A 27,182-nucleotide genomic window follows, 5' to 3' on the forward strand; every position below is an offset into this window, starting at 1 on the left:
GTCACAGTGGTCCTGTGGGGTCTCTTGTCAGCTGTGGGGACAATCACAAGGGGCCTCAGGTTGCTGGTGCCTACTGTCACACCACCTAGACACGCTCCCTCCTTATGGTCTGCAGCAGTGTTATTGGCTTTCACTGCTGCCGGGAGCAGGTTCACCTAGATTCGTAGCTCTGTCACCATCAGGGCCCACAGGATCTCACTTGTCCACTATGGGCCACAGCAGAGCTATGGCTATCTACTGCAGTCTGTGGTTAGCTCACCCAGCTGTGCTACTTCTGCCTCCGGGCCTTCCAGCCTTGTGATTGTCGGGTGGGGCCTCTCCACTAATGCTGCGCAGAGGCTTTTGCTGTGGCTGCTATGGGACCATGGATTTTCCCCCTGGACCGTGGACCAGGCTTGCTGAGACTCCAACCTGCCACCGCCCACTCACACGGACTCGCTTGGTCTCCCTTGCCCCTTCTGGGCCACAGCAGGAGACCATGAGTCAGAGGCGGCTGGCTGGCTGCTGCACCGCCCAATATCATATAATTTTGTAGTAACTATATGGTGAATAGATCCCTATTTCTCTGTCCTTATCTTATGTCAGCAGTTTGATTATTAGCTCTTGAAAAAAAGAGCCATATTACCTGTACTTCCCATAAAATTAACACAAATAACTAGTGTATACTTCTAATATATGGGAGGCTTATTATTTCATGAGATTATCAGAGCTTCTTCAGAATTATGATAGGTAGTAATTTGTAATGAGGATAATATTTGCTTCATAGATTTATTTTAATATTGGAATGAAATAGAATATATCTAATGACTGCCTGGCATGAATATGGGACTTTCCTGTAATGCTGGTTTCCAGGACTGAGTCTCTAGTGAATGAGTCTAGCCAGATTCCTGAATTTCAGTTAATGATATTTGAATATTTAGAGGATTTTCAAAGATGTCGGCCAGTTTTCCTCTGCAGTGTTAAGGATCTACTATTCTAGAAAAAATAAAAAGATGACTAGATGAGGGTGAGGTGTCATTTATTAATATATTTTTTTAATATATGGATTTATTTGTGGGAAACAACTTCATTGCACACCTAAAATGTTTGCAAAATCACCAACTTGTAAATCAGCATTGCACCAAATAAGTCATCTGGAAAGCAATTTTTTAAAGATCTCTTTATTTGGTTTCCTTATGTAATAGTGATGACTGTATTTATATAATGAACAAAATATGCCAATTTTTTTTTTTTAAAGATTTTATTTTTTTACTTTCTCCCCAAAGCCCCCCAGTACATAGTTGTATATTCTTCGTTGTGGGTCCTTCTAGTTGTGGCATGTGGGATGCTGCCTCAGTGTGGTTTGATGAGCAGTGCCATGTCCACGCCCAGGATTCGAACCAACAAAACACTGGGCTGCCTGCAGCGGAGCATGCAAACTTAACCACTCAGCCACGGGGCTAGCCCCAAATATGCCAATTTTTAAAGTGCTAAAATTGTTAAAGAAAGAATAGACTATGTGTGTGTGTGTTTTCTTATATATAACTAAAAGAATGAAAACAGATACAGTGTTAAGCACATTATTTCTTTGCTAGAGTGTCTGATTTACTACCATCAATATGTTTTAATGGAAATTTTTCTCTTAATTTCCAGTATTCAGAAGATATGAAGCACAAGACCACTCTACTGGAGCTTCAAAAAATGTTTACATATTTAATGGTATGTTTGCATATCGTGTTTGGAACACTAATTAGATATACCCTTTGACTAAAGCTAAAAACATTAAGTGCAGTTCATTTGTATTGGCTTTGTCCTGATTATATACTCTTATTTCTCTAATTGAATTTATCACTTACCAGTTTTCTTTGTCATAGTGACATGTAACAGTCACACCTCAGTCACCTACTTTCTGTTAATTTGTCCTTTGAAGAATCTCTTGTATCTGATTGTTTTCCCATCACAGGGTTACCCGCCTTAGGCTTAGAGTTTTCTGACTTATTTCTTTGTCCCTCTTAATTCCCACCCCCAAATTTATGAAAGTAACTTTAATAAAATGGCAAATCTCACAATATTACTCTCCTATGGAAAACTCTTCTGTGGTTCTTTATTATGAACAGAATAGTATTCAGGTTCATCAGCATGGCACATACCCTCTGTGATTTTGCCCCTTCCTTTCAACCTCCCCTTTTATTCTTCCCCGTATCCAGCCTCACCCCATAGTAACTATAAGCCCTTAAAGCCCATCACCCTGTTGCTTCATTGCTTGTGCAGTTATTTATGCTTCTCCCTCTGCCTGTAGCACTCTTCCTCAGCACTCCTCCATTTTCTTCCTTTTGTCATCTTTCAAAAATCGACTTGGTTTTCTCCTACTCTAAGAGACTAGTGATTCCACACAGTGTCTCCAAGTCACCATAACTCTGTCATACCTACCACTCGTATTGACTGTTACTTGTCTCATCTGTTAGAATCTTGAGGACAGAGATTACATCATATTTATTCTTGGTAATTATAACAAGGACTCAATGAATGAGATTTTTAACAAAATAAAAGATTTACTACTCATCCCTTGATTCCACTTTGTCTCCTTTCCAACAGAGTTGGAACATGCCATCTGAACATCTAAAACAGAAAATTACTCTTTTAAACAACTAAGCAAAAGTTCAGTCTGTAGGAAAACTTATTCAGCCTGTAAAGGTTTTGTATTTTATGCTTCTCAATACAAATCTGTGTCCTTTGAGTCCCAAATTTCTTCCTAGAAATTCCCAGGCTTAAAAAACACAAATTTCTTAACTTAAGGTAATTTAAGCATCTTCTGGCACCAAGTCTAATTAAACTGAAAATGCCATGAAAATCAAACAAACATGAAATAGAAGACAGCATATCCTGTCTTTAAAAACTTTTCTTTGTAGATTTACTACCTGTTTTGTTGTTGTTTTGTTCATTGAAGAACCTTGTGATAATTTTCCTATTTTTGAGACTTAGATTTGTTTGTTTTATAATCCTTCTCCCCTCTCCACCCCTCTCCCCCAACTTCTCCCTTACAGGAGAGTGAATGCAAAGCATATAATCCTAGACCTTTCTGTAAAACATATACCATGGATAAGCAGCCTTTGAATACTGGGGAGCAGAAAGATATGACAGAGTTTTTTACTGATCTGATTACCAAAATTGAAGAAATGTCTCCAGAACTGGTTAGTACCAGAATACTGAAGTTTCTTTGAAATTTGTACAGATTCGCCCAGTTTTAATTACTGACTTTGTTTGTATTTTTTTAAAAGAAAAATACCGTCAAAAGTTTGTTTGGAGGTGTAATTACAAACAATGTTGTGTCCTTGGTAAGTATTCTACCTGTTCTTTGCTTATTGGAAATCTTAATGTATATTTAGCTTACTATAATAAATTACTAATTTCTGACTGTTGATTGACCAGGATTGTGAGCATGTTAGTCAGACTGCTGAAGAGTTTTATACTGTGAGGTGCCAGGTGGCTGATATGAAGAACATTTATGTGAGTAATGTTGTATATGTTCTTTAGACTTTTTTCTGCTTTTAACTATTTGTACATAGCAAGTTTATGTTTGTCATCTTGAGATAAAATTAACTTTCCTGTTTTCATCTATTTTCTTCTTGCTCTGCTACTCAAGAATTAAAGGTAGACCACAAAGCTGCTTTTTCCAAATCAAAATTTAAGTACTTGCACTTTTGAAATATTTAGTAAGATTCATAAAGCATCTTATCAATATGACGGAAAACAATTTTTTACTAAAATTAATTCATTTTAAAGAAGTTTTTCTCTGTGCATTCTGCCCAAATTATAATTACTTTTTGTAGTTTTGCATACTGTAAACAATAATATGAAACTTTTAAATGTGATTTTATACACAGGAATCTCTTGATGAAGTTACTATTAAAGACACCTTAGAAGGTGACAACATGTATACTTGTTCTCATTGCGGGAAGAAAGTACGAGCTGAAAAAAGGTATGCTTTTTGAAATGTATTTTTTTTCATTTTGATAAATCATCAAATGGAAATAAAACAAATATAGGATAAGGTAATGTTAAGTGTTATGAAAATTATGTAATTAATGTTAAGGTCAATTGCTGGGAGTTCATTATCATATAGCAACTTTTTATTTGGTTATTCAAGTATACTTTCAAGCACCATTAAGTTTTTCAGATTTCTTTTTTGTCCTTTTAATTAATCAAATATTTACCAAAGTCTGTCTGATTGCTTAGCCCTCTGCCGTGCACTCAGTGGAGCATGATAAAGAGTCTACTCATGAACTGAAGACATCCTCCTCTGAATCTCTAAAGTGAGAGATTTTTTTCTTAAGAGCCAGCTATAAGGTGGCCGGTTTAGGCAGAGTTGGGTAAAGATTTTCAGTTCTACAGGTGAATGTTGAATGACAGATAGAAATTGGATTGAAAGAGCATCTTATAGTTACTAGGAACAAAGGCAGAGAAGTGGAAATGACCTTGTATGTGCAAGAATCTTGGATTAGGCCAGCCTGCCTCAAGTGGAGGATTTGCATTGACCAGTAATAGAAAATAAGATTGATAATAAACAGTGGCATCAAATGATTAACATTTAGATTTTGGGATTATCTGCATAATCGATTGATTGAAGCCATCAGAACATCTGCCTGTGAAAGAACACAACTGTTGCAGAGGACTGAGACCTTAAGCCAACATAAAAGTACAGAGGAAAAAAATGACAGAATCGAAGCCAGGAAAGAAAGAAAATCAGGATAGGATGGTAACCCAGAAACTGGGGAAGAGAATCTCAAGAAGGTATTTAATTGACATAGTCCACAGAGATAGGGGGAAAAAATGACACCTGAGTAAAAGTAGTCAGTTTTTCAAAAGTTAGTTTAGTGATGTATTTCATCAGCAATAGAAGCAGGGTTGTCAGGCTGCATGGCATTGAGTATAGGTCATGCATTTTAGAAGTTTGACAGTAAAAAACAGCAAGGAAGTTGGGATCTAGAAAGAGCTTTGGGATCAAACCAGAGGAGTTTTCTAGATGAAATAGATCTGAACATGTTTGAAGGCACAGAATGAAAAGCCAACTCTTAAAATTGCTTAAACGAAGATTTCTTTGCAGGTAAATATGCTTTTGAAAAGAATGGTATTCTTTTTCTCAATCTCTAGCAGTCAAGTTGGTTGCAAGAGAGAGATGTTGGGGGCCAGCCCTGTAGCCGAGTGGTTAAGTCCACGTGCTCTGCTTCAGCGGCCCAGCGTTTTGCCAGTTCAGATCCTGGGTATGGACCTAGCACTGCTCATCAAGCCATGCTGAGGTGGTGTCCCACATGGCCCAAGCAGAATGACCTACAACTAGGATATACAACTTTGTACTGGAGGGCTTTGGGGAGAAGAAGAAGGAAAAAAAAAAAAGTTGTAGGTGGACATGCTCAAATGAAAGCATAGCCATGCAGGCAGTTAGAGGGAGAAGATGAACTCATCTGATGAGAGTTGGGTTAGGATAAGAGTTAAGGACTTACACAGAATGGAGTCAGTCAGAAGTTTGTTACTGTGGAGGAATATAATGAGGAGTCACTAAAAGACAATTGAGAGGCTATGTCATGTTCTGTGGAGAATCTCTTTTTGGAATAAACTTATTGAATAAATTTGTCATTCTTAATAACCTACTTCTTGAAACACTCCCTTCTTTTGGTTAATGTGATTCTGCTGTTTTTTTTGAAATATTATCTCATCTCTCCTAAGCAAGTGTTAGTCAGTCCTTTGTACTCTTACCATACTTTTAGATGTCTAGAACAATAGTAAGACATATATTACAGTAACAGTAAGACAACAGTAAAGCATCTGTAACAACAGAAATGGGCCAAGGATCCTATTCTGTTCTATCTTCAAACCTCTGGTTTTCTCAGTTCATTCATTCTTTCCTGAATGATTTTTTCTGCCACCATAACATCAATCTCTACTGACATGCTGATGATTCCCAAATCATCTTCAGAATGCTCTGCTGTGCTCTCCCAACTGTCTTAACTTGTGTATCTTATATTTCAATAGGAAACTCTCATCTCTTCAGATCTGATTGTGTCTTTTATCCTCTGACTTAATGCATGGTTCCACTTCCCACCACAAGTCCTTTAGTGACTCTTAGCTCTTAGGATAAAGTTCATACCCTAACATTACATGCAAGGCCCTTCATCATTTGACTGCTTTATAATTCTGTAACCTCATCATTTGCCAGTTTCTAAAATAATCAATAATGATGAAGTTTTAGACTTCTTAGTCCCTCTCCGTGTGACATCCTTCCCCCACCTTCCTTGTCTCTCTAAATTCCTTTTTTATTTTTTAAACTAAGGTCTTGGTTTAAACAAATTCTCTTTTGAATCCTATGTACAATGAAGAATTATTCCCTGTAAATTCATTTTTTTTCATAAATCCAAGTTATATATATATTTTGTTTAAATTGAAATTGTTTGTTTAAACTTGAACTAATAATATGTCATACCATAAGATTTATGTTACCAGTTGACTTGCCACTGCTGCTATTACTGCTATTGTCATTGTTGTAATACCAGACAACACTTACTGAATGTTCTTTTCTAGGCAAGGCAGCATTCTAAAAGCAGTAGGGAGTAGGCACTTGAATCTGCATTTTACAAATAAGGAATTCAGCTCAGAGAGGTTAAGTAATTTGTTTATGGTCATGCATCTAGTAAATGAAACAACAAGACTACAATTCTAGTTCATAAAATAAATACTTCAATCCCACTTATTTAAGGTGGAAAAGAAAACTCTGAACCAAAGACTTCCTTGCCTTTGAAGTATGATGTGACTCTTTTTTATGCTTTCATAGCACCTTTACACATCTTCATCATGGTGTTTACCACAGTCTACTGTAATTTTTTTTTTAATTTTTTTTATCTAGACATAGGAAAACCCTATGAGAATGGAAAAAGTCATGTAACGGGGACATAGATTTAATAAGAGCATGATTTATTTATTTATTATTTACTCTGAATTAAATATTGAAATAGGTATACTGTAAATGATACCAGCTAAAGTACTTATGAAAGACAATTTTTAACAAAAGTGCTTTTGTCTCTTAGGGCATGTTTTAAGAAATTGCCTCGTATTCTGAGTTTCAATACTATGCGATATACATTTAATATGGTCACGATGATGAAAGAGAAAGTGAACACACACTTTTCTTTCCCATTACGTTTGGATATGACACCCTATACAGAAGATTTTCTTATGGGAAAGAGTGACAGGAAAGAAGGTAATTTTCCATTTCTTTCTCGTCTATGTTTATTGTAAGTCTCTATAACAAGATAGTCATAATTATAAAGTTGTAATAACTACGCATTTAACAAAATTAAATTGTATCTCAGGAGAATGTTTTTGAAGACAACATGGCACATTCAGTCAATTATCCAATAAATATTTAGTATCTACTAGGAATGTGTTCTAGGCACTCTTTTAGACATGGAGGATACAGGGTACTGAACAAGATAAACATTGTTCCTGCCCTTATAGAACTTGTCTGGTGGGAAAGTCTTACATTGAAGAAGAAATTACAAATATGCTGTGTTGTCAAATAGGAGAGTGAATATATCACAAATCTAGGGGACTCAGGAAGAGCTTTCGTGAGAAGGTGACTTTTTTTTTTTAATTTTATTGAAATATAACACACATCATAAAAATGCACAAAGCTTAAACACACAGATCGATGAATTTTCACAAAGTAAAGGCACCTATGTGACCGACAGATCAAGGACAGAACATGACCAGATCCCAAAGGCCCCCCCCAGCTTCTTCCCAGCACCCCACCCCCAATCCCAGCCCCCCTGCCCCACCCTGAGGGTACCCACTGCCCTGACTGGTCACACCATGGCTCAGTTTTGCCTGTGGTTGACGTTAGTAGCCTTGGAGGTGAGAAGGTGACATTTAAGCAGTGCTTGAATAGGAGCTGGATTGAGAGGAATGGGTAGCTCTTTGGTGGGGGTGGGCAGTGATTTGATGAGATGGGCAAAAGGCAGTGGCCAAGTCATTTTGTTTGTAGGTTGTGTTAATAATTTTGATCTTTATTCAATGTGAAACCATGGGAATGTTTTAAGTAGGGAACTGAGATAACCAAGAGGGATCTGGAAAAGGTTATTCTGACTACAGCAGTAGAAATGGATTAGAGGATGATGAAATGGGTGTGGGGATGCCATTCTGGTAAACTGCAGAGGTGGTAGCTTAGATGAGAAAGTAAGTGTACCATTTAGGTTAGGGAGAAGTCTATGGAGGTAGAAATAATAGGCCTTGATAATTGAATGAATAAATGAATCCAACAAAGTTATTGAACATCTATCTATTATGTAACTTGCTATTCTTATAGTAATGGGAACATAGTGACAACAAAGAACAAGGTCTTTGTCCCTATGAAGCTTACATTTTAGTCAGTCTGCTGCTAGAGGAGGAGGAAAAGTCAAGAATAACTCAGGTTTCTGGCTTGATCAGCTAGGTGAATAGTGGTATCAGTATTTCAAGAGGATCTTAAAAAGGAGGGAATATGGGGCCGGCTCGAAGACCGAGTGGTTAAGTTCGGGTGCTCCCCTTCAGTGGCCCAGGGTTTCACCGGTTCGGATCCTGGGTGCAGACATGGCACTGCTCATCAGGTCATCTTGAGGCAGTGTCCCATATAGCACAGCCAGAGGCACTCACAACTAGAATTTACAACTATGTACCTGGGGGCTTTGGGGAGAAGAAGGAAAAAAAAAATTGACAACAGATGTTAGCACAGGCGCCAATCTTTTAAAAAGAAAAAAAATGGGGGGGATGTGGTCAGAAGTATTGAATGCTAAAGAAAAGGAACAGTTCCAGTGAAAGCATGAGTGAAAATAATCTAAAATGTAAAAGATTTTTATCTTTATCAGCACTTTCATTTGCAGTAGGAAGGCAGATTGCAGTGAGTTAAAGATGGCACTCGATCCACAAGTAATTACCTCCAAATTGTTTTTACTTCTATAAGACCAGTGATTTTCAAACTTCTATGTATGTGTCTCAAGGATCACTGAAGTGCGGAATGGAAATAGGTGAGAGAAGAAAGCACAATAGGTCCATCTCTTGCCTCTTCCATTCTTGTTTAGCCAGAGAAGTTCCGTTTTACATAAGAGTCCTGACCATGTTTTCTTTGTATAAAAAGTTCTGCTGATTTAAATTTTTAAAGTTTGAAAAAGCCGCTATATTAATAAGATTTAGGAAAGAGAGCCATGTTTTAATCTTTATACTCCATTGCCTGGCACTTAAGGAGCGTCCAATAAATGTTTTGCTCTGACCAAAAGGGGGGTGAGAGGTATAAACGATGAGTGTAGGCTATTCTTTCAAGAGGAGAACACACTCTTTCTTTGAAGAGAGGAGAGAAGATGGTGACTGTAGCTATGAAGGAATACGGAGTTAAAGGAGGCAGTTTTTAGTTAGGACTTGAGTATGTTTAGAAACTGCAGGAAATGAGCCAGTAGAGATGATAAGTTTGAAAATATAGGTGAAGTTAAGAAGTGAGCATTCTTGGGGCTGGCCCCATGGCCAAGTGGTTAAGTTTGCGTGCTCCGCTTCAGGGGGCTGAGGGTTTTGCTGGTTCAGATCCTGGGCGTGGACATGGCACCGCTCATCAGGCCATGCTGAGGTGGCATCCCACATGCCACAGCTAGAAGGACCCACAACTACAATATACAACTATGTACTGGGGGGATTTGGGGAGAAAAAGCAGAAAAAGAAAAAAAACAAGATTGGCAGCAGTTGTTAGCTCAGGCGCCAATCTTTAGAAAGAAAAAAGAAGTGAGCATTGTATATATACATCCTACTTAGAACTCTTGTCAAACTATTTGTAAAATTAGAGCAAGAGTAACTGTGCTTCACTGTATTTTCAATGATACTTCCATGTAGGGAAGCAGCAGAAATTTATGCCAAGATACAGGAATTAGCTTAGGCCACAAGTGATGTGTTGAGTCAAATTCTAGCACATCCAAACTCCTCAAGCACTGCTTTGATAATTTCAGCCATTTCTTTCTCTCCACCTAATTGTCACTTCACTTTCCAGTTTAGACTGTGCTCTCAAGTTAACCACATCTGCTCTCACTTATTTGCTTCTGGTTATAGTTTTTTCTTTTTATGTGATGCTGGCACTACAGATCATAAATCATACATCATCTTCAAACTTATTAGACCATTCTGTAATTTTTTCCTTACTATCTTTTATACCTTTCAAATTTAAATCTTTGTGGGTGGGGAGTTTATCTTTTGTTTATTTTGTTTGTTTACATAAAGCTCCTAATACAGACTTTTCTATTAACTGATACACACTTGGAGGCATGCTACCAATACAGTGCTCCGTTTTCCTTAACATGAGACTAAAAGGCATAAATGTATTAACTCCTTTTCACGTCTTGTGTTTGCCTGCTCCTAAAAAGGAATAGCCAGATTAAACAAAAAGAACTGTTTTATACAGTCATTTGTCACTTAACAATGGGGATACGTTCTGAGAAATGCATCGTTAGCCAGTTTCATCATTGTGCAAACATCACAGAGTGTACTGAAGTGAAACAAAATTTGCCACCCGAAATGTGTTGTTTTAACATGAGGATTATTTTAGGCTGATTATTTTTTTAAAAAACACACAAAAACTCAAAAGTTTTTCTTGTCACCTCCCCCTTAACTGCCTAATAGAATTTAAATAGTAAAATCCTGTCTCAGGAAGTGGGCTGTCACCTTAGCATAACCATGAACTGGGTGGTAGACAAAGAGGAACCTAGAAAAGCCTGTTTGTTGGGCTTCCCTCTGTGTTCTTCTGTCTCTGTGTGGCCAAACATTTATTCTCCAAACTTTTGATCCTTTTCACCTACCCATGAATTGCCTTCCTTCCCTTTGAAGTTCCTGACTCTCCCCACCCCCAATATCTTCTTTTGTCTTTAGCTAAGGATGGTATTTAAGGTGAGGGCTTCAGCCATTTTGGCAAGTTACCTGTTCTCCCTGGGTTTCTCCCATATATATGTTATTAAACTTTGTTTATCTCCTGTTAGTCTGTCCCATGTCAATTTAGTTCTTAGACCAACCAGCAGAACCTATAAGAGTAGAGGAAAATTTCTTCCTCCCCTTCAGTACTTCACAAACCCAGATGGTACAGCCTACTACACACCTAGGCTACATCGTGTTAATCTCATGAGACCAGCATCATATGTACAGTCCATTGTTGACCAAAACATCGTTTTATGGTGCACAACTGTATTTATATATTGTGTTAAGGTTGTCCATAGTTATACACTAACACTGGTTGTTATTCCAATGATTTGTATAATTGTTCCTTAAAATTGTAGTATATGGATAGTGAATGTCTAGTAGAGTTGTTTTGTACCTGTTTTAGTATATGAAGTCTCTGTACCTATTTCTATACATAAAGTATGTTATGTAAAATGATTCTAAGATGTCATCATGTACTGTTTTCAAAATTAGTGCCATTATTTTGTATAAATCATTGCAGGTTTTAAGGAAGTCAGTGATCATTCAAAAGACACAGAGAGCTATGAATATGATTTGATAGGAGTGACTGTTCACACAGGAACAGCAGACGGTGGGCACTATTATAGCTTCATCAGAGATATAGTCAATCCACTTGCTTATAAAAACAATAAATGGTGAGTTTTAAATATTTTATTTTTGGGATTTTTAAAAATCTTCCTTCCTGTATTTTTAAAGTATAAGACTATGATAGTTTTCAGATATGTTTTCTGATTTTGGTTTTCTAAAAACTTTCTATAAAGTTAGGAAAGAGGGCAGACAAAATTTTTAAATGAATGTGACTTTCAAAAGACAGTATGAATCACTTGTTCTTAAACTTTATGGATCTCCAGATGCTTTAGAGAATTTGATGAACATTCTCCTGGGAAAAATGAACAAACACACAGTTTTGCACACAACTTTAGATTCATAGATAATGTTGTACTTTCCAAATCTTACCTGTTGGTGTCTACTCATTCAAGAACTATGTACTGAATGCCTTCTATATAGGGTGGCCACAAAGTTTTTATATATTCCAGTTAGAAGTTACCTGTGTGCTCCACTCTCCTCACCTTACCTTTCCCCTCCTAAATACATTCTTTTTATGATCTTTTATCAAGTTAATGACTGGAATAGCTATGCTTTGGTCTTCAGATGCTGTGAGGTAGTCTCATGTCTAGAGCCTGTATGTATGCTGGACGTTGTTTTAAGTGTTGGCGATACTGCTTGGAACAAAATACACGTTGCTAAACTGATGTGCAGTTAGCAGAATAGTTTTGTTCAACTATTTCTCACTTGTTAAGCCTTGATATCTTTTACTTTTTATTGTCCATTTGAATATATTTCCTTACGTGTATTTTTGAGTTTTTTTATCAGGAGTTTTGAAATGGCGTTTTATCTTTGAAAGTTCTCCCACCTCTTCATCTTTTCTGTCCAATAGCTTGTCAAGTTATATTTATGTAAACTTTTTATTCCTTGTTTTTATGAACTTTTTTGTTACTCCTAGGTTATAAATAGATGTATCAGATTTTAGAATCATTATGACTACCTTGTAAATTATATTCCCAATTTCTAGTAGATTAGAGTTGTCAGAACAAGAGCTTAGTTGGAATTTACCTCATGTTAATAATAATTTGGTCAATATTTGTAATATGTTAGTATGTAACCTAAATATTTTAAAAATAGACATAATACTGAGATATTCAGTGTCTATATAGTTTATCAACACTATATGCTCTGTTTTAGGTATCTTTTTAATGATGCTGAGGTAAAACCTTTTGATTCTGCTCAACTTGCCTCTGAATGTTTTGGTGGAGAGATGACAGTAAGTTTTATTCAGAAATTATACATAGTTCGTGACTTTCCAAGGGCTTTGTAGTATCATAAAATCCAATGGCAGAGTCACTTAACTTTCTTTTAATTGCTATGATTAAATCTAAAAGTTAGTCAGTTGGCATTTATTGGAAGTTTAGTATGTTTGGAGTATATAGCAGACAATGGGAAATAGTTAAAAAATTACTGTTTCTGCCTTCAACTGATTAAGAAGGTCTGATTAAGAAAGTTAAGATTTAAATTGAAAAATTACATAGTAGTATAGGCATTGAATTACAATGCAATGAGACATTATGATTGAATAAGTTGTTTACTTGAATGCTTTGGGATTAGACCAAAAAGAAATTACTCTTTATTGACTTAATATGCAAAATCTTTGACAAGGAAATTGGCTTGAGCTGAACTTTAAAGAGTTGTTTCTTTAGTGTTTTCTGTAACAGTAGCAGCAACCTGGTTATTACTAGTGACAGTATAGACAAAGAATATCTGTTATATAATAGACATAAGAGAAGACGCTTAGGTTGCAGGAGTGGTATAATAATTTTACTACTTCATGGGCAGTTTATCCTAGTACCAATTTTCTGAAAATGGTTTTAAAATACTATGTTGATTCTCGCAAGTATTAAATAGTTATTTCCACTTCACAGATAAGCCCAGATAAAGTTGTTTTTCACTTTCATAGCCATGTTCATTGTGAAATACTTGTTCACATTCAGGATTTTAATGGAAAACTTCCGTATTGCTCTTTAGTGCTCTTATGTACTATTTCTGAATAGAAAAAGGAAAAGTAGGCAAATTGCCAACACTTTGGAAATGAGTGTGAGGAAGGAAATAAATAACGAGTTGCCATTGAACCCATCACTAAACTGATTGCATCTCTAGATGTTATTCCTAGGATATTTCCTCAAAAAAACAAGAAAAGAAACAAGTAAACTTTGCAAAGCTCTTCTCTTAAAAGATAGTTTTTCAAATTGCAAGTGCATTTTATGTTCTTATGCTTTGTGTATTTTGTGGTAAAGTACCTTTAAAAATGTTTCACATCTTTGTTTCCAAAAAATTCTGTCGGAGATTTTTATGAATGTAATGCTATTTGAAAGTTATTACAAAGTTACTATTAAGTATAAAAGAGCTGTTTATGAAATATTTTGTGTATATAGTTGAATATACCCATTTTTTAAAGAAGGAAAACTTTTATTTTTTTAAACAGACCAAGACCTATGATTCTGTTACAGATAAATTTATGGACTTCTCCTTTGAAAAGGTAACCATTTCTTTCATATGTAATTTTATATTATTTTTTCTCCTCTTAAATTGTTTTGTCCTACTTAATGTTAGGACTACTTAATGTTTGTCCTACTTAATGTACTTAAGGACAAAAGCAAAAGTATATTGTCTACTTTTATAGTTATACATTGCAAAATGAAAATAATACTTTTTTTTTTTGATTCTTAAAGACACACAGTGCATATATGCTGTTTTACAAACGCATGGAACCAGAGGAAGAAAATGGCAAAGACTACAAATTTGATGTTTCCTCAGAGTTACTAGAGGTATAAGCTAATTTAACTTTGGCAGCAATTTAAAAGCATGTTAAGTATTTAGGCAGGTAATAGTACCATAATATAAAAGTAGGCTATGACAATGATGGGATCTGTGAACCAGGGTAGACCCGACACTGTTTACAAATAGTCTTGGTAATACTGACATACAATAGGTGAATGTAAAGTGAATGAGATTAAAGGGAGTGGAAAGTAATTATTAGTAACATTGAAGAAAAATAAGAAAGGTACACTTGTTGATGGAATTGGGGAAAACTCACAGGTAACCTGTGTGGTTGGTGATGTCCTTCTTGGACTGGGTAGTGGGATTGCAGGAGTTTTTCTCTTATGCTTCATGTTACACACGAGGTGTACAGTGTATTTGAAATACATTTAAAATATGTGTTTTACATATTAAAAAATGTCGCATTTGTAGTAATGAAGCTTTCTTTGTTTCATAATGTAGTAAGTCGTAATACTACTTTAATGTTTTAAGATTTATGAAAAGTGTTCACAACTCAGTTTTTGTTTTGTCAATGTTATAAACTTAGTCAGCCAAAAGTATAAAAGATAAATCTCAGGAAAAGTATACCTGCCAAAAATATACCTTTCCTTTAGACAGTTCAGTTTTTACTGTCTGGTTGATTGATTGATGTTTGCACTGTTGTGGCCAGTCTTAAAACTGAGTGGATTTTGTTCCCCAAACAAACTCTTAACTGCTATCTTGCCTACCCATAATGTTACTGCTAAAAAAACCAAGAATATTATCTTCTTTCAGACCTTTGAATTGGATTTACCAGCAAAATTAGATGCTTTACTAGATTTCAAGCTATTAAACTCACCTATTTGTACAAAAATTTATTCCAGCTATCGTCATAACCAAAATTAAATAGATTATAATCACCATTATATGCAAGACTTTGTGCCCCCAAGATTTTTAGACAAATTTACACCTTGTTCTAGATGAGGACCCAATAGTATTTAATGACAACCGTCCCATATGTGAAGTAAAATCAAATTTTAAATGAAACCATAAGGATGTATATATATTGTTCATTTATATCAATGGTTCTCAAACTTCCTGTTCTTAGGACTCCTTTATATTCTTAAAAATGATGGAGAACCTTGAGTATTTTTAAATATTAGTTTTAATGTGGTTTTATCTATCAATATTTACCATATTAGAAATGGTAATTAGAAAATTTGTTTTAATTCACTTAAAAATAACAAAAATAAACCCATGACATGCTAATATAAATAACATTTTATGAAAAAATCTTTTTCAAATAAAACCACTCAGTGAGAAAACTGACCCTGTTTTATAATTTTGCACATCTGTTTGGTACCAAATTTATTAGAAGATAGCTGGAATCTCATAACAGCCTTTGCACTTGGTCTGTTGTGATCTCATTTCTCAGTTAGCTTCTGGAAAGTTTCATTGTACTCTCAGGAGTGAATGAGAGGTTTAAAAAGGCAAATGGCATCATAGTATTACTAAGAAAATTGTTTTGGCCTTAAAGACACTCTAAAAACATCATAGGGATCCACACAGATCTCTGAATCATTCTTTGAGGAACCACTGATTTACACTGTGCTGGAAGGGAATCCCAGACCTTTGCTCTACTATTACAAAGAAAACAAACTGAACTACTCTTGATTGCAGACCTAAACCAACCGTTTTTTCTGTCATTGTTTCAGCTTATTAATTTAAATGAATTTGCATATACATTTTACTAAAAAAATTAAATAAAAATATAATACCCTATTACTTAACATTAATATAGATTTCAGATATAAGCTGGAATCTGGTCTTTTAGATTTGTACAGTTAAAATATAGCTAGTAGCAGACTTTCCCAAAAGGTATATAGACAGTTTTTTAAAACCATAAAATATATAGAGTAAACAAACATTACAAATTGTACTGACTGTTATGGATAAAACAAGTAGAGTGCTCGGAAACATGAGTTGATCAGCATTGCTGGGGAAGATGATCAGGAAATGCTACAGATTAATCTTAAACTGAGACTTGAAAATTAGCGAGGTTAATCACATGAAGAGTACTCCAGGCAGGGAGAACATCATGTACGAATCCCCTGAGGAAGGATAGAGCTTATTGGCATGTTTTAGGAGCTGAAAGATGACCTCTCTGGCTGTGATGATTAATAAGTGCAAGGAAGAGTGGCCCAAGATGAAGTTGGATGGGTATGTAGAATACCTAGGAAAGTTCTGATCAATGTAGTGCGATAATTTCACACTTAGACACACCCATAGGTTGTATCGATACAGTGTAAAACGTGTTGTATTGATACAACGTCAAAAGGACCATCGAAAAACAAGATGAATGTTCTGTAGGACAGAAATGGAACAGAATTAAAAGCCCTGAGTCTGGCGGAAACCACAGAACTACCAGGCTTTAGATCCAAAGCAGATAATAGTGGCCAAGACTTCAGCTCATGTGCAGTGAAGGGGACAAAAATTATGACACAGGAATTAGAGCCGACTTCATGGCTAGAAGCAAGAAGCTGGGATGGGACTCTGTTGCTATGAAAAGGCACTGAATTGGGATGGGTGAATGCTGTCCAACTCTCCTTGGGGCTGTAGCGTTATAGAAAGCTATACGCCTAGAAATAATGAAGGACCAAGAACTCTGAAGCAGGCCATTCATTGCCTGGGTCTGTGATTTTCAAATATCAGTGTGGAGCAGGAGCCCCTAATATGTGATTATAAAACCTGGTTCTGGACTAGAGTAATTGGCTGGGGAGGACACAAGTAAAGAGAGTTGAAATCTTTAGGGGAATAAAGGCAGCCAGTAATATCAATAATCAGAACATAAATTTGTTCCAGATAAAAGTAATTTTATGGAACTGACAATAACTTAGAGTGTGTTTGGGATATTCAGAGAGGTAAAGGAACACAAAAACTAAAGTCAGCAGAGCAATTCTACAGGGCTAATGTCAGAAATAATCATTTTTCACGATTTTTATGGAGTAACCAAGAAAATTACCTCTCATTTTAAGGTCTTCCAACCTGAATTAAACTTTTGTATTTTGCCAGTTTTTAGACGTAAACCTTTCTCTCATAACTTGTTCTTATCAAAATGCAACATGACATAGTTTTATTCATTTATCTATTTGCTCTTCAGACAGATGGGGATTTCATCTTAAAACTTTCATTTTGAAAGTTCTTACTTTCAAAATCTTTATAAATACATTTTTAAAAAACCGTGATCAGTTGAGGTAGCCAGATAAGGAGTGATAAATTGGAGCAGGTTTAGTAACTACTTTCATATTCCATATAGCTGGAAAAAAATCAGCGTGGGTTTTAAGTGTATGTATTTGATTTTTGTTTCTTTTAGAGCAAGTCTTTTTTTGTCCAATAAAAATATTGGTACAATGTAATGAAACAAATGCTTTCTGATATCTAATGTTAACATTTTTTTCCTTCAGTGGATTTGGCATGATAACATGCAGTTTCTTCAAGACAAAAACATTTTTGAACATACATATTTTGGGTAAGTTTGGTAAATTTAATAGATTTTTTTGTTACACATTTTTTAAAAATCTTATTCTGTAAGAATTTTAACTTACTACTTTTAAATTCTAGGTTTATGTGGCAGTTGTGTAGTTGCATTCCCAGTACATTACCAGATCCTAAAGCTGTGTCTCTGATGACAGCAAAGGTAATATGTAAGCCTTATATAATTTTTTCAAAATTGAGTTCTTTAAAATAATTACATCTTTTTTGCTTAATTTTCTCTTTTCTTACAGTTAAGCACTTCCTTTGTTTTAGAGACATTTATTCATTCAAAAGAAAAGGTATGTGTTTCATTTTGTGAATTTTTCTGTCATTTATCAGATGTCTTTTGGCTTTCCTTAGCTTTAGCTCAGAAGTCCTCATGCCTTCACTGACTTCTTTCTTTTCCTTTTTTAGCCCACAATGCTTCAGTGGATTGAACTGTTGACCAAACAATTTAATAATAGTCAAGCAGCTTGTGAGGTGAGGTGAATAATTCAACAAACGATGTACAGCTTAAGATTCACTTTTTTGATTTTTTGCTATAGCAAACTTGTTTTATCTATTATAAATCATATGGAGCCCAATGAAAGTTGTTCCTAAAATTACTTCACAACTGCCAAAAAGTTATAATTTATGTTTCACATCCATTATACTGATTAAATAATTGATTTTTAAGTTATTTAAAAATCCGTAGGTCCACCCCTAATGTATTAGAAGGAAAAAGTATAAAAAATTCAAAGGACTATATCAGCTATTTCTTGACTACTTTTGAATGTTATCAGAAAGTACTTAAAAATGCATCCCTTTCCATTCTGAGAAAAAAATGCATATATCCCAGTAGATCGGTTTATGTCCAATTTTATCTCCACTCATATTGCGTGATAACGGAGACATTACTAAGATAATCTACTCACAGGTAATGATCACTTAACCATATTGCCATCTGAATATCATTTATCATTTTTGGTTGGTTCCCAAAGTGGTGTAAACCTTCCTAGGAATGCAGTCTTCTAAGTTTCCAGAGGTAGGAGATAGCATAGTATGCAATAGGTGAAATTAGTTGGAGGTTTTTTTAATATAGAAGCTCATCTAATTATGCCTTGTAGCAATAGAATAGAAGAATCTGATTGTTGTAAATTTCAAATACAAAGGCATAGCTTTTTTATTTTATTTTATTATGTTTTATTTTTTTGGTGAGGAAGATTGGCCCTGATCTAACACCTGTTGTTGGTCTTTTTGCTTGGGGAAGATTGGCCCTGAGCTAACATCTGTGCCCATCTTCCTCTATTTTGTATGTGGGTCGCTGCCACAGCATGGCTTGATGAGTGGTCTAGGTCCATGCGCGGGATCTGAACCCGCAAACCTGGGCTGCTGAAGTGGAGTGCGCCAAACTTAACCACTCTGCCACCAGGCTGGCCCCAAGGCATAACTTTTTAAAACATTATAATGAATATTTCCAAACATGCACAAACCTAGAAAGATATGAACTCTCATGTACCCATCACCTGATTTCAACAGATAGTGACATTCTTTTGTTTTCTTCTATTTCTATCCCTGGTGCCTTTTTTCAGCTGAAATATCGTAAAGCCAATCCAGATAACATATCATATATCCATAAATATTATATATCTCTGTTAGATGAGAAGTTTAAAAAAATACGTAACCATGATTCCATTCACTCCTAGTAAAATTAGACGTGATTCCTTAACATCATCCAGTACTCATTCTGTGTTCAGTTTTGTCTAATTGTCTAAAAAATGTTTTTTGAGTTGGTTTATTTGAATTAGTTAGTATTCAAACAAGGTCCACATTTTGCTTTCATCTCATTAATCTCCTTTCATCTATAACAGTTACTTTCTCTTTTTTTTTTTTCTTCTTGCCACTTTGTCATTTTTTTCTGCAGCATTTTCCACATTCTTGCTTTGACTGATTCCATCTTCCTGGTGTTACTTAACCTGTTCCTCTATTCCCATCCCCCTTTATGATTTTTGAAAGCTGTTTTATAAATCCAGAGGATTGATTAGGTCGTAATTTGTTGTGCTTTTTTTTTTAAGTAAAGTTGCCATTTTAGTTTTTTCACCAAGGGTTTGTCTCAGGAACTCTCTCAGGAAGTTAATATTCTCTTCAGTTGTCAGTAATTATGTGTATGCATAAATAGGCAGTACAGTTCAATTGAGGAGTTAAATATGTAAGTAAGAGATATCTTGAAATCAATGGGAAATTGTTTTAGCTTAGCATAAAGGAGTTTTTTGTTATCAAGAAGGCATAATTTGTTTTTAAACAGAAAAAATCATACTCAGATCATATGTTATTAATAGGAACAAAAGATTCTACAGTGTGTTATTTGTGAGGACTAAGAGGAAAATAGTATTCTATTTTAGGACTGTAGGTTGCTGTCTTGCACATTGTATATTATGATGTAAATGACATCCATGGAATTCTATAATAAGATGACCCTGATTATGACTTTAGACATTTTAGATTTTGGACTTTCTAACACTTGAAGAATCTGTTTTGTAAGAACTTAAAATAATTGAAACATCGATTAGAAGTTAGTGTCACACTATTTTCTTACAGTGGTTTTTGGACCGCATGGCTGATGATGACTGGTGGCCAATGCAGATACTAATTAAGTGCCCTAATCAAATTGTGAGACAGGTAAGAAAAAATTTATTTGAAAATTTATTTGAAATTTATTTGAATATGTCTTAACCCAGCATTGAAAGTAGTTTGAAAAAATTGAACTCTTATCATAAAAGCCATTTTTGCTGTTGTGTTCACCAGCCTCTTTTAGCAAATCAACTATCATTCCAATCGAGTGATTAAAATCATTCAGATTTCATGGTTATACCAAGATAGCTATGACCACCTCTTCTCTCAGATCCTACTCTGGCTGCTTCATAAGTTGTGCTGATTCTTTTTTGGATCCTTAGATGTTCTAACCATGGTAGGGTACTGTAATAGCCTTGAAAGTTAAATGAATAGTGTATAACTCATTTCTGTGACAGATTGTGAATTGTCACTTGAATCAGTTTGTTTTCCTTACGTCACTGGAAAAATTAGACAAGGAAAATGTAAATATTACTTTATATTCACTTATGACAGAAAACCAAAAATTTATTCTGAAATGTGCCACTTTCCAGTTATTATTGAGATATAATTCATATACCATAGAATTCACCAAAACCTTTCAAAGTGTAAATTTAGTGGTTTTTATTATATCCCCAGGCCTCATCTGTCTAATTTAAAACACCCCAAAAAGAGCCCCCATACCTGTTAGCAGTCACTCCTCATTTTATCCTGTCCTTTATCTCCAGCCCCTGACAACCACTAATCTACTTTATGTCTCTATGGATTTGCCTATTCCAACCATTTCATATCAATGGAATCATACAGTATGTGGTCTTTTGTTACTGGCCTCTTTTTTTTTAAATTTTTTTTAATTTTTTTTTTTTTTTTTTGCTGGGAAAGATTCCCTCTGAGCTAACATCTGTTGCCAGTCTTCCTCTGTGTGAGCCACTGCCACAGCATGGCAACTGCGAGACAGGTGGTGTGGTTCTGAACCCAGGCTGCTGAAGCAAAGCACACTGAGCTTTAACCACTAGGCAATCAGGGCTGACTCTGACTGGCTTTGATTTAACAGTGTTTTCAAGGTTTATTCATGTTGTAGTGTGTATCTGTATTTCATTTCTTTTTATTGCCAAGTAATATTCCATTGACTGGATATACCAAATTTTGTTTATTCATTCAGTAGGTGATGAACATTTGGGATGTTTCTACTTTTTGGCAATTTTGAATAATGCTGCTGTGAACATTTGTGTACAAATGTTTGTGTGGAAATACTTTTTCAGTTCTTTTCGATATATACCTAGGAATGGAATTGTTGGGTCTTATGATCACTCTATGTTTAACATTTTTAGGAACTACCAAACTGTTTTTGATAGTGTCTGCACCAGTCTGCATTCCCACCAGGAATCTGTGAGGGTTCCTACTTCACTACATCATCTTCAACATTTGTTACTGTGTTTCTGATGTTAGGCATCCTAATGGATGTGAAATAGTATCTCATTGTGGTTTTGGTTTGCATTTCCCTAGTAATTAATGATATTGAATGTCTTTTCTTGTGCGTGTTGGCCATTGGCCATTTTATAGATCTTATTTAGAGAGTCCCCAGCCATTTTTAATCCCTGTTTCTTTTGGATAAACTTAAATCATATTTCCTTCTCCTTGGCATTGATAAGCAGCTCTTTCACTGATAAGCAGCTGTCCTGCCCTACTCTTCTGTTCTGAAAAAGAGGGATGCTAAGTTTTCTTTTCTCTATCTCCACTAGTTAAGAGGGTTTTGTGAAGCTTTGTTTTGGTAATCTCTATTACTGAAATGAATAATTCGTTGTTGTTTTTTCCTTTATCGTAGAACTAAATGCTGTTTTTCAAGCTAACTTTGCCTTGTATCTTCAGTCTGTAGTTGAAACACCAGGAAAGCTTTAGAAGATAATCTAGGGACACAATATAAATGGGTGGCAGATAATTTTGAATCATGTTAGTTTTTCAGTATCTTTGTTACCTGATGTGAGTTGGTGCTTAGATTATGTCTTTTCCTCTATAGATGTTTCAGCGTTTGTGTATCCATGTGATTCAGAGACTTAGACCTGTACACGCTCATCTCTATCTACAGCCAGGAATGGAAGATGGGTAAAGAAGGACCTTTTGAACATTTTGTTTTTAAGCTTTTTAATGATCTGCCTGCAAAGTATTTTTAAATATCCACACTGAAATACTTAGGTTCTTCTATTTTAAAATACTCTGTAATAATACATATCAAGAAGGGAAAACTTTTATTTTGTTTTTAATTAAGTGCATCTTTAAAATCCTCTACAAATAACTTTATGTTAGTCTTTTTGTTTGGATTGATTTACTCGGACACAATAATTGGAATCCATCCACTTATATTATTTTAATTGGTATTCATTTTTACAAAGACAAAAGAAAGAAATTTAGGTTTTTAAAAATATTCCTTTTTCCAGAATGTCTATCGCCATATTTCATACTTTCTCTAAGATATATTAAATTGTATTTTCAGGTCAGATGACATGGATGCCTCAGTAGAAGATATTGGTGGTCGTTCATGTGTCACTCGATTTGTGAGAACTCTGTTATTAATTATGGAACATGGTGTAAAACCTCACAGTAAACATCTTACAGAGTATTTTGCCTTCCTTTATGAGTTTGCCAAAATGGGTGAAGAAGAGGTGAGCCTATATCTTGTTTATTTCTGGGATTATGTACCTATTTTTAGTGTTTAAAACAGGTGTTTTTATTTTATATTTTTAAATTAATATTTTCATTTTTAGAGCCAGTTTTTGCTCTCATTGCAAGCCATATCTACAATGGTACATTTTTACATGGGAACCAAAGGGCCTGAAAATGTAAGTATAATTCTGTCTCATATCAATAATTTAGAGGCTGTATTTTCAAGTTTGTGTCATCAGTAGTCAGTAGAACCCTTTCAAGTCCCTTGTAGCCCTGATATTACATAATTTTAAGGGTCTAAGTTTGGTTAACAGTTTTAGTGGATATAGCAAGAGAAGAAACAATCAATAAATTTCACTAGTAAGGCCCTGGAACAAGGCAAATAAATTTAGGCAAAATGGCCACCATCTACCTTGGGGTCCTATCAATAGTGTGTTATTTTGGTGAACATTTTTGTTAGCCATATTGTTAAGCCCTTTGTTATTAAGTTTGGAGAGTCTTCTGAAAATTTAAGTAGGTGGTCTATTCATAATACTAAAGTATTACATGAATTTTGTGTGGTCTGTAATGACCACATTAGGTTGAATGCTCTGTTTGCACTATCTTATTTAATGCTTATTGCAACCCTAAGAGGTAAGTTTATCTCCATTTTACAGGTGATGAACTTGAGGCATATAGAAGTTAACTTGTTTTAGATCACAGTGAGTTGGGCTTTGATCCTTGGTCAGACTCCTGAGCTAATCTGTTAACCACTATGCTGTAATGCTTCTCAGAATATGGACTCTTATCTAATTCCAGCCTATATGGCTGCCTGTTTAGACTGCTTTGCTTTTGTTTTGTTAGATCATAAAATCTTTTCAGTCTCTTGCATTTCAAAGTCCAAGTAAATATCTCTGGATTATCTGAAAACTGCTTCTTTAATTTGTATAACTGGCATTTTTATTAAACAGGAAATACTATTTTATCATCCTCATATGAATTTTGATCCTGATTTATCATCTAAGGGGCTTGCCTATGAGAAAAAAGAAATGATTAATAGATTATCCTGTTAGGTAAGGTAAATAGGGACAGTAGTGCGAATGATTGTTTTTTACAGTTCTTCCTGTTAAGTCTAAAATTAAGTCCTGAATGTGGTTTAGACTTTTAAAGTCAGGGCTTCGAGTGGTTGTTTTTCTTGGTAACATGCTTCTCTCACCATCTACCTTGGATAGTTATATAAAACAATCAAGTTATTTGCTCTCAAGATAATATTAAAATTAATATCATATTAATATGTTCTGCTTCAGCCTCAAGTTGAAGTGTTATCAGAGGAAGAAGGAGAAGAAGAGGAAGAAGAAGAAGATATCCTCTCTCTGGCAGAAGAAAAATACAGGCCAGCTGCCCTTGAAAAAATGATAGCTTTAGTTGCTCTTTTGGTTGAACAATCTCGCTCAGAAAGGTGAAATGTTTCAGCATTCAAAATGCTTAAAGCATGTTTGATTTTATTCTTTTTACATAATTGTTTTACCATTATTATCTCAGCAGCTCTTGTTACGTAATTTGTTTTAAATAATAACATTACTATTCATCTACTCTTGTAGCATAAGTATTTCAATCCTTTGTACCAAACTCTTACTTTGCCTCTGAGTCATGTTAGAAATATACATTGAAGAAATATACAGTAAAATATGTAGCAAAATTATATGTGCATTCATCCTTTTACCTAGCAATTCCACTTCTAGGAATCTGTCTCCAAAATACAGAAAGATGTATGTGCAGTGCTACTTATTGAAGCAGTGTTTGTAATAGCAAAAGACTAGAAATGTCCACCAAGAGGGGACTAGTTGAAAAAACAGGCCATCCACTCAATAGAGAGTACTCTATTGGTGAAAAAAAAGAAATATGGGGTCCAGCCCAATGGCATAGTGGCTAAGTTCGGGTGCTCCGCTTTGGCGGCCCAGGGTTCATGGGTTCAGATCCTGGGCATGGACCTTACATACTGCTCATCAAGCCACACTGTGGCAGTGTCCTATATACAAAATAGAGGAAGGTTGGCACAAATGTTAGCTCAGGGCCAATCTTCACTACTGTGGAGAGATCTTTAGGATAAATATTACTAAGTGAAAAAAGCAATGTGGAGAAAAGTGTAAATAGTATGCTACTTTTTAAGAAAAGGGAAGCTATGAGAGAGAGCCAAAGAGTGTGTGTGTGTATATGTATGTGTACGTGTGTACATCCAGTCCTCGTTATTCATGGATCTCCTATTTATGAATTTGCTGACTTACTAAAATTTATTTGTAATGCCAAAATCAGTACTCATGGAGCTTTTACAGCCATTTGTGGACCTACAGAATGTACCTATGCACAGTGGCAAAACATTTGAGTTGCCTGTCACACACTTTCCCAGCTGAGGTCAAACATGATGACACTCTACCTTCTTCTTTCAGTTACCATATTGTAAACAAATATCCTTTTCATGGTATATGCCACATTTTTCATGTTTGTGCTTTTTGTTGGTGATTTGGCTGTTTAAAATGGCCCCTACGCATAGTGCCAAGCGCTATCTAGTATTCCTAAGTTCAAGAAGGCCATAATGTGCCTTAGGGAGAAAATGACACGTGTTCAATAAGCTTCATTCAGGTATGAGTTATGGTGCTATTTGCTGTGAGTTCAATGCTAATGAATCAACAATATGTATTAAATAAGGTATATTTAAACAAACACACATTAAAAAAAAGTAACTATTGATTGGTTGACAAAAATGTTGTGACCAGAGGCTCATAGGAACCTAACTCTGTATTTACCCTATAAGCAATGATTCAGTATTCACTAATTTAGTGTTTGCAGCACTTTTTAGAACATAAATACTACAAATAACAAGAATTGACTATATTTTTTAAAATTGAAGACTAAATCAAAAACTTAAAAGTTTTCTGTGGTTGGGGGAGGGGAAAACAGGCTGGAGGGGACAAGAATGAAAGCTTGACTTCTTTGAATATACATTGTTTTGTTTTTTAGGTTTAACTTTGGAATCATGTAAATGTTTTTATATAATTCTTAATTAATTTTAAAATACAATCCCTAAAAATCAAAAGTAGACTCAAGCAAACCTAACTATATGTTGAGCTGGCAGCATAGCCATTGGAGGAGAATTAATAAGTAAAGTGACATTAGAACATATTAATTTAACTGAATTCCTAGTGGGATATACATGAAGGACAAAAAGAATTATAAAATTATCCTAAACTGTTTTACTGATTATATTGTTAGTAGAATTATTATTCTGAAACTCTATATTATAGAATAAAGCAAATAAATAATTGTTAATGTCAATAGAAAACAAAATTTTCAGCAAAACAAAAAAGTACAAATATAAAATTGTTAGGTTTTTACATACATAACTTTTTTAAACTAAATTTGAATTTGGAGGTATTGGTAGAGTTCTTGGTATATTTTGTCTTAATCAAACAAAAAATGTGTTACAGACCTCTATTTTCTGAAAAGGCCTAGAAATCCTGTCCAACTCAGAATCACTGAGTGCCCCTGGCATCTAGATTGTAGTCTCTAGATATCATTTCTCACTGGAAAAAATCCAGATTCCTTAGAAAAATGGCCAATTCCAGGTCTTGGGCAAGAAATAAATGGGAAGCCTGGAACGTTTGTCGTTTGGGGAAGCAAGGAGGCTATCAAAAACTACTGAGGTCATGTTAAAAGGACTCAAGAGCCAACATAAAGGAGCTTTCTACTGGTCATAAATTGTACATCCTGAACATCAAAAGTAAGAATAGCTACAAGTGGACTAAAACAATCACAGATGGGTCAATTCATGAATTCATAATGAACCTAAAAACAAAGTTAAAAAAACTTGCAACCCTGGAGTATATTAGGAAACCAAATCATAATTTTGGCAACTTATTAATAAAGGAACAATGTTGAGCATTTATCTTACCTGCAGGAATTATACCAGGAAATGATCATCATTGGCTGAAAATGTTACAAAAAGACAACTTTTCATTGTGTGCCTCCTGATGAAAGTCCGTACCACCACTTATAAAGTGTTCTTGATTAAAAAGTCA

The 27,182-nt window shown here is 35.0% G+C and overlaps 1 protein-coding gene across 5 annotated transcripts in view; it reads left to right on the forward strand.

The window, feature by feature from the left end:
* USP34 (ubiquitin specific peptidase 34) overlaps positions 1–27,182 on the forward strand; it is a 251,988-nt gene that overhangs the window by 191,843 nt on the left and 32,963 nt on the right. For all 5 annotated transcript variants that reach the window (XR_011504013.1, XM_044772515.2, XM_070512047.1 and 2 more), the window contains exons 44-62: positions 1,633–1,698; positions 3,024–3,170; positions 3,258–3,314; positions 3,409–3,486; positions 3,864–3,958; positions 7,059–7,231; positions 11,474–11,627; positions 12,736–12,814; positions 14,030–14,083; positions 14,277–14,372; positions 17,808–17,872; positions 17,965–18,040; positions 18,129–18,176; positions 18,292–18,357; positions 20,455–20,535; positions 22,484–22,569; positions 22,958–23,126; positions 23,229–23,303; positions 24,414–24,565. Coding sequence is in view for 4 of the 5 variants with exons in the window: in XM_044772515.2 (XP_044628450.1) it covers positions 1,633–1,698; positions 3,024–3,170; positions 3,258–3,314; positions 3,409–3,486; positions 3,864–3,958; positions 7,059–7,231; positions 11,474–11,627; positions 12,736–12,814; positions 14,030–14,083; positions 14,277–14,372; positions 17,808–17,872; positions 17,965–18,040; positions 18,129–18,176; positions 18,292–18,357; positions 20,455–20,535; positions 22,484–22,569; positions 22,958–23,126; positions 23,229–23,303; positions 24,414–24,565 (1,817 nt within the window). In the remaining variant the exon portion in view is untranslated. The remainder of the gene's footprint in view (positions 1–1,632; positions 1,699–3,023; positions 3,171–3,257; positions 3,315–3,408; positions 3,487–3,863; positions 3,959–7,058; positions 7,232–11,473; positions 11,628–12,735; positions 12,815–14,029; positions 14,084–14,276; positions 14,373–17,807; positions 17,873–17,964; positions 18,041–18,128; positions 18,177–18,291; positions 18,358–20,454; positions 20,536–22,483; positions 22,570–22,957; positions 23,127–23,228; positions 23,304–24,413; positions 24,566–27,182) is intronic.

Source organism: Equus asinus, chromosome 6 (assembly GCF_041296235.1).
Source record: "Equus asinus isolate D_3611 breed Donkey chromosome 6, EquAss-T2T_v2, whole genome shotgun sequence".
Lineage (NCBI taxonomy): Eukaryota > Metazoa > Chordata > Mammalia > Perissodactyla > Equidae > Equus > Equus asinus.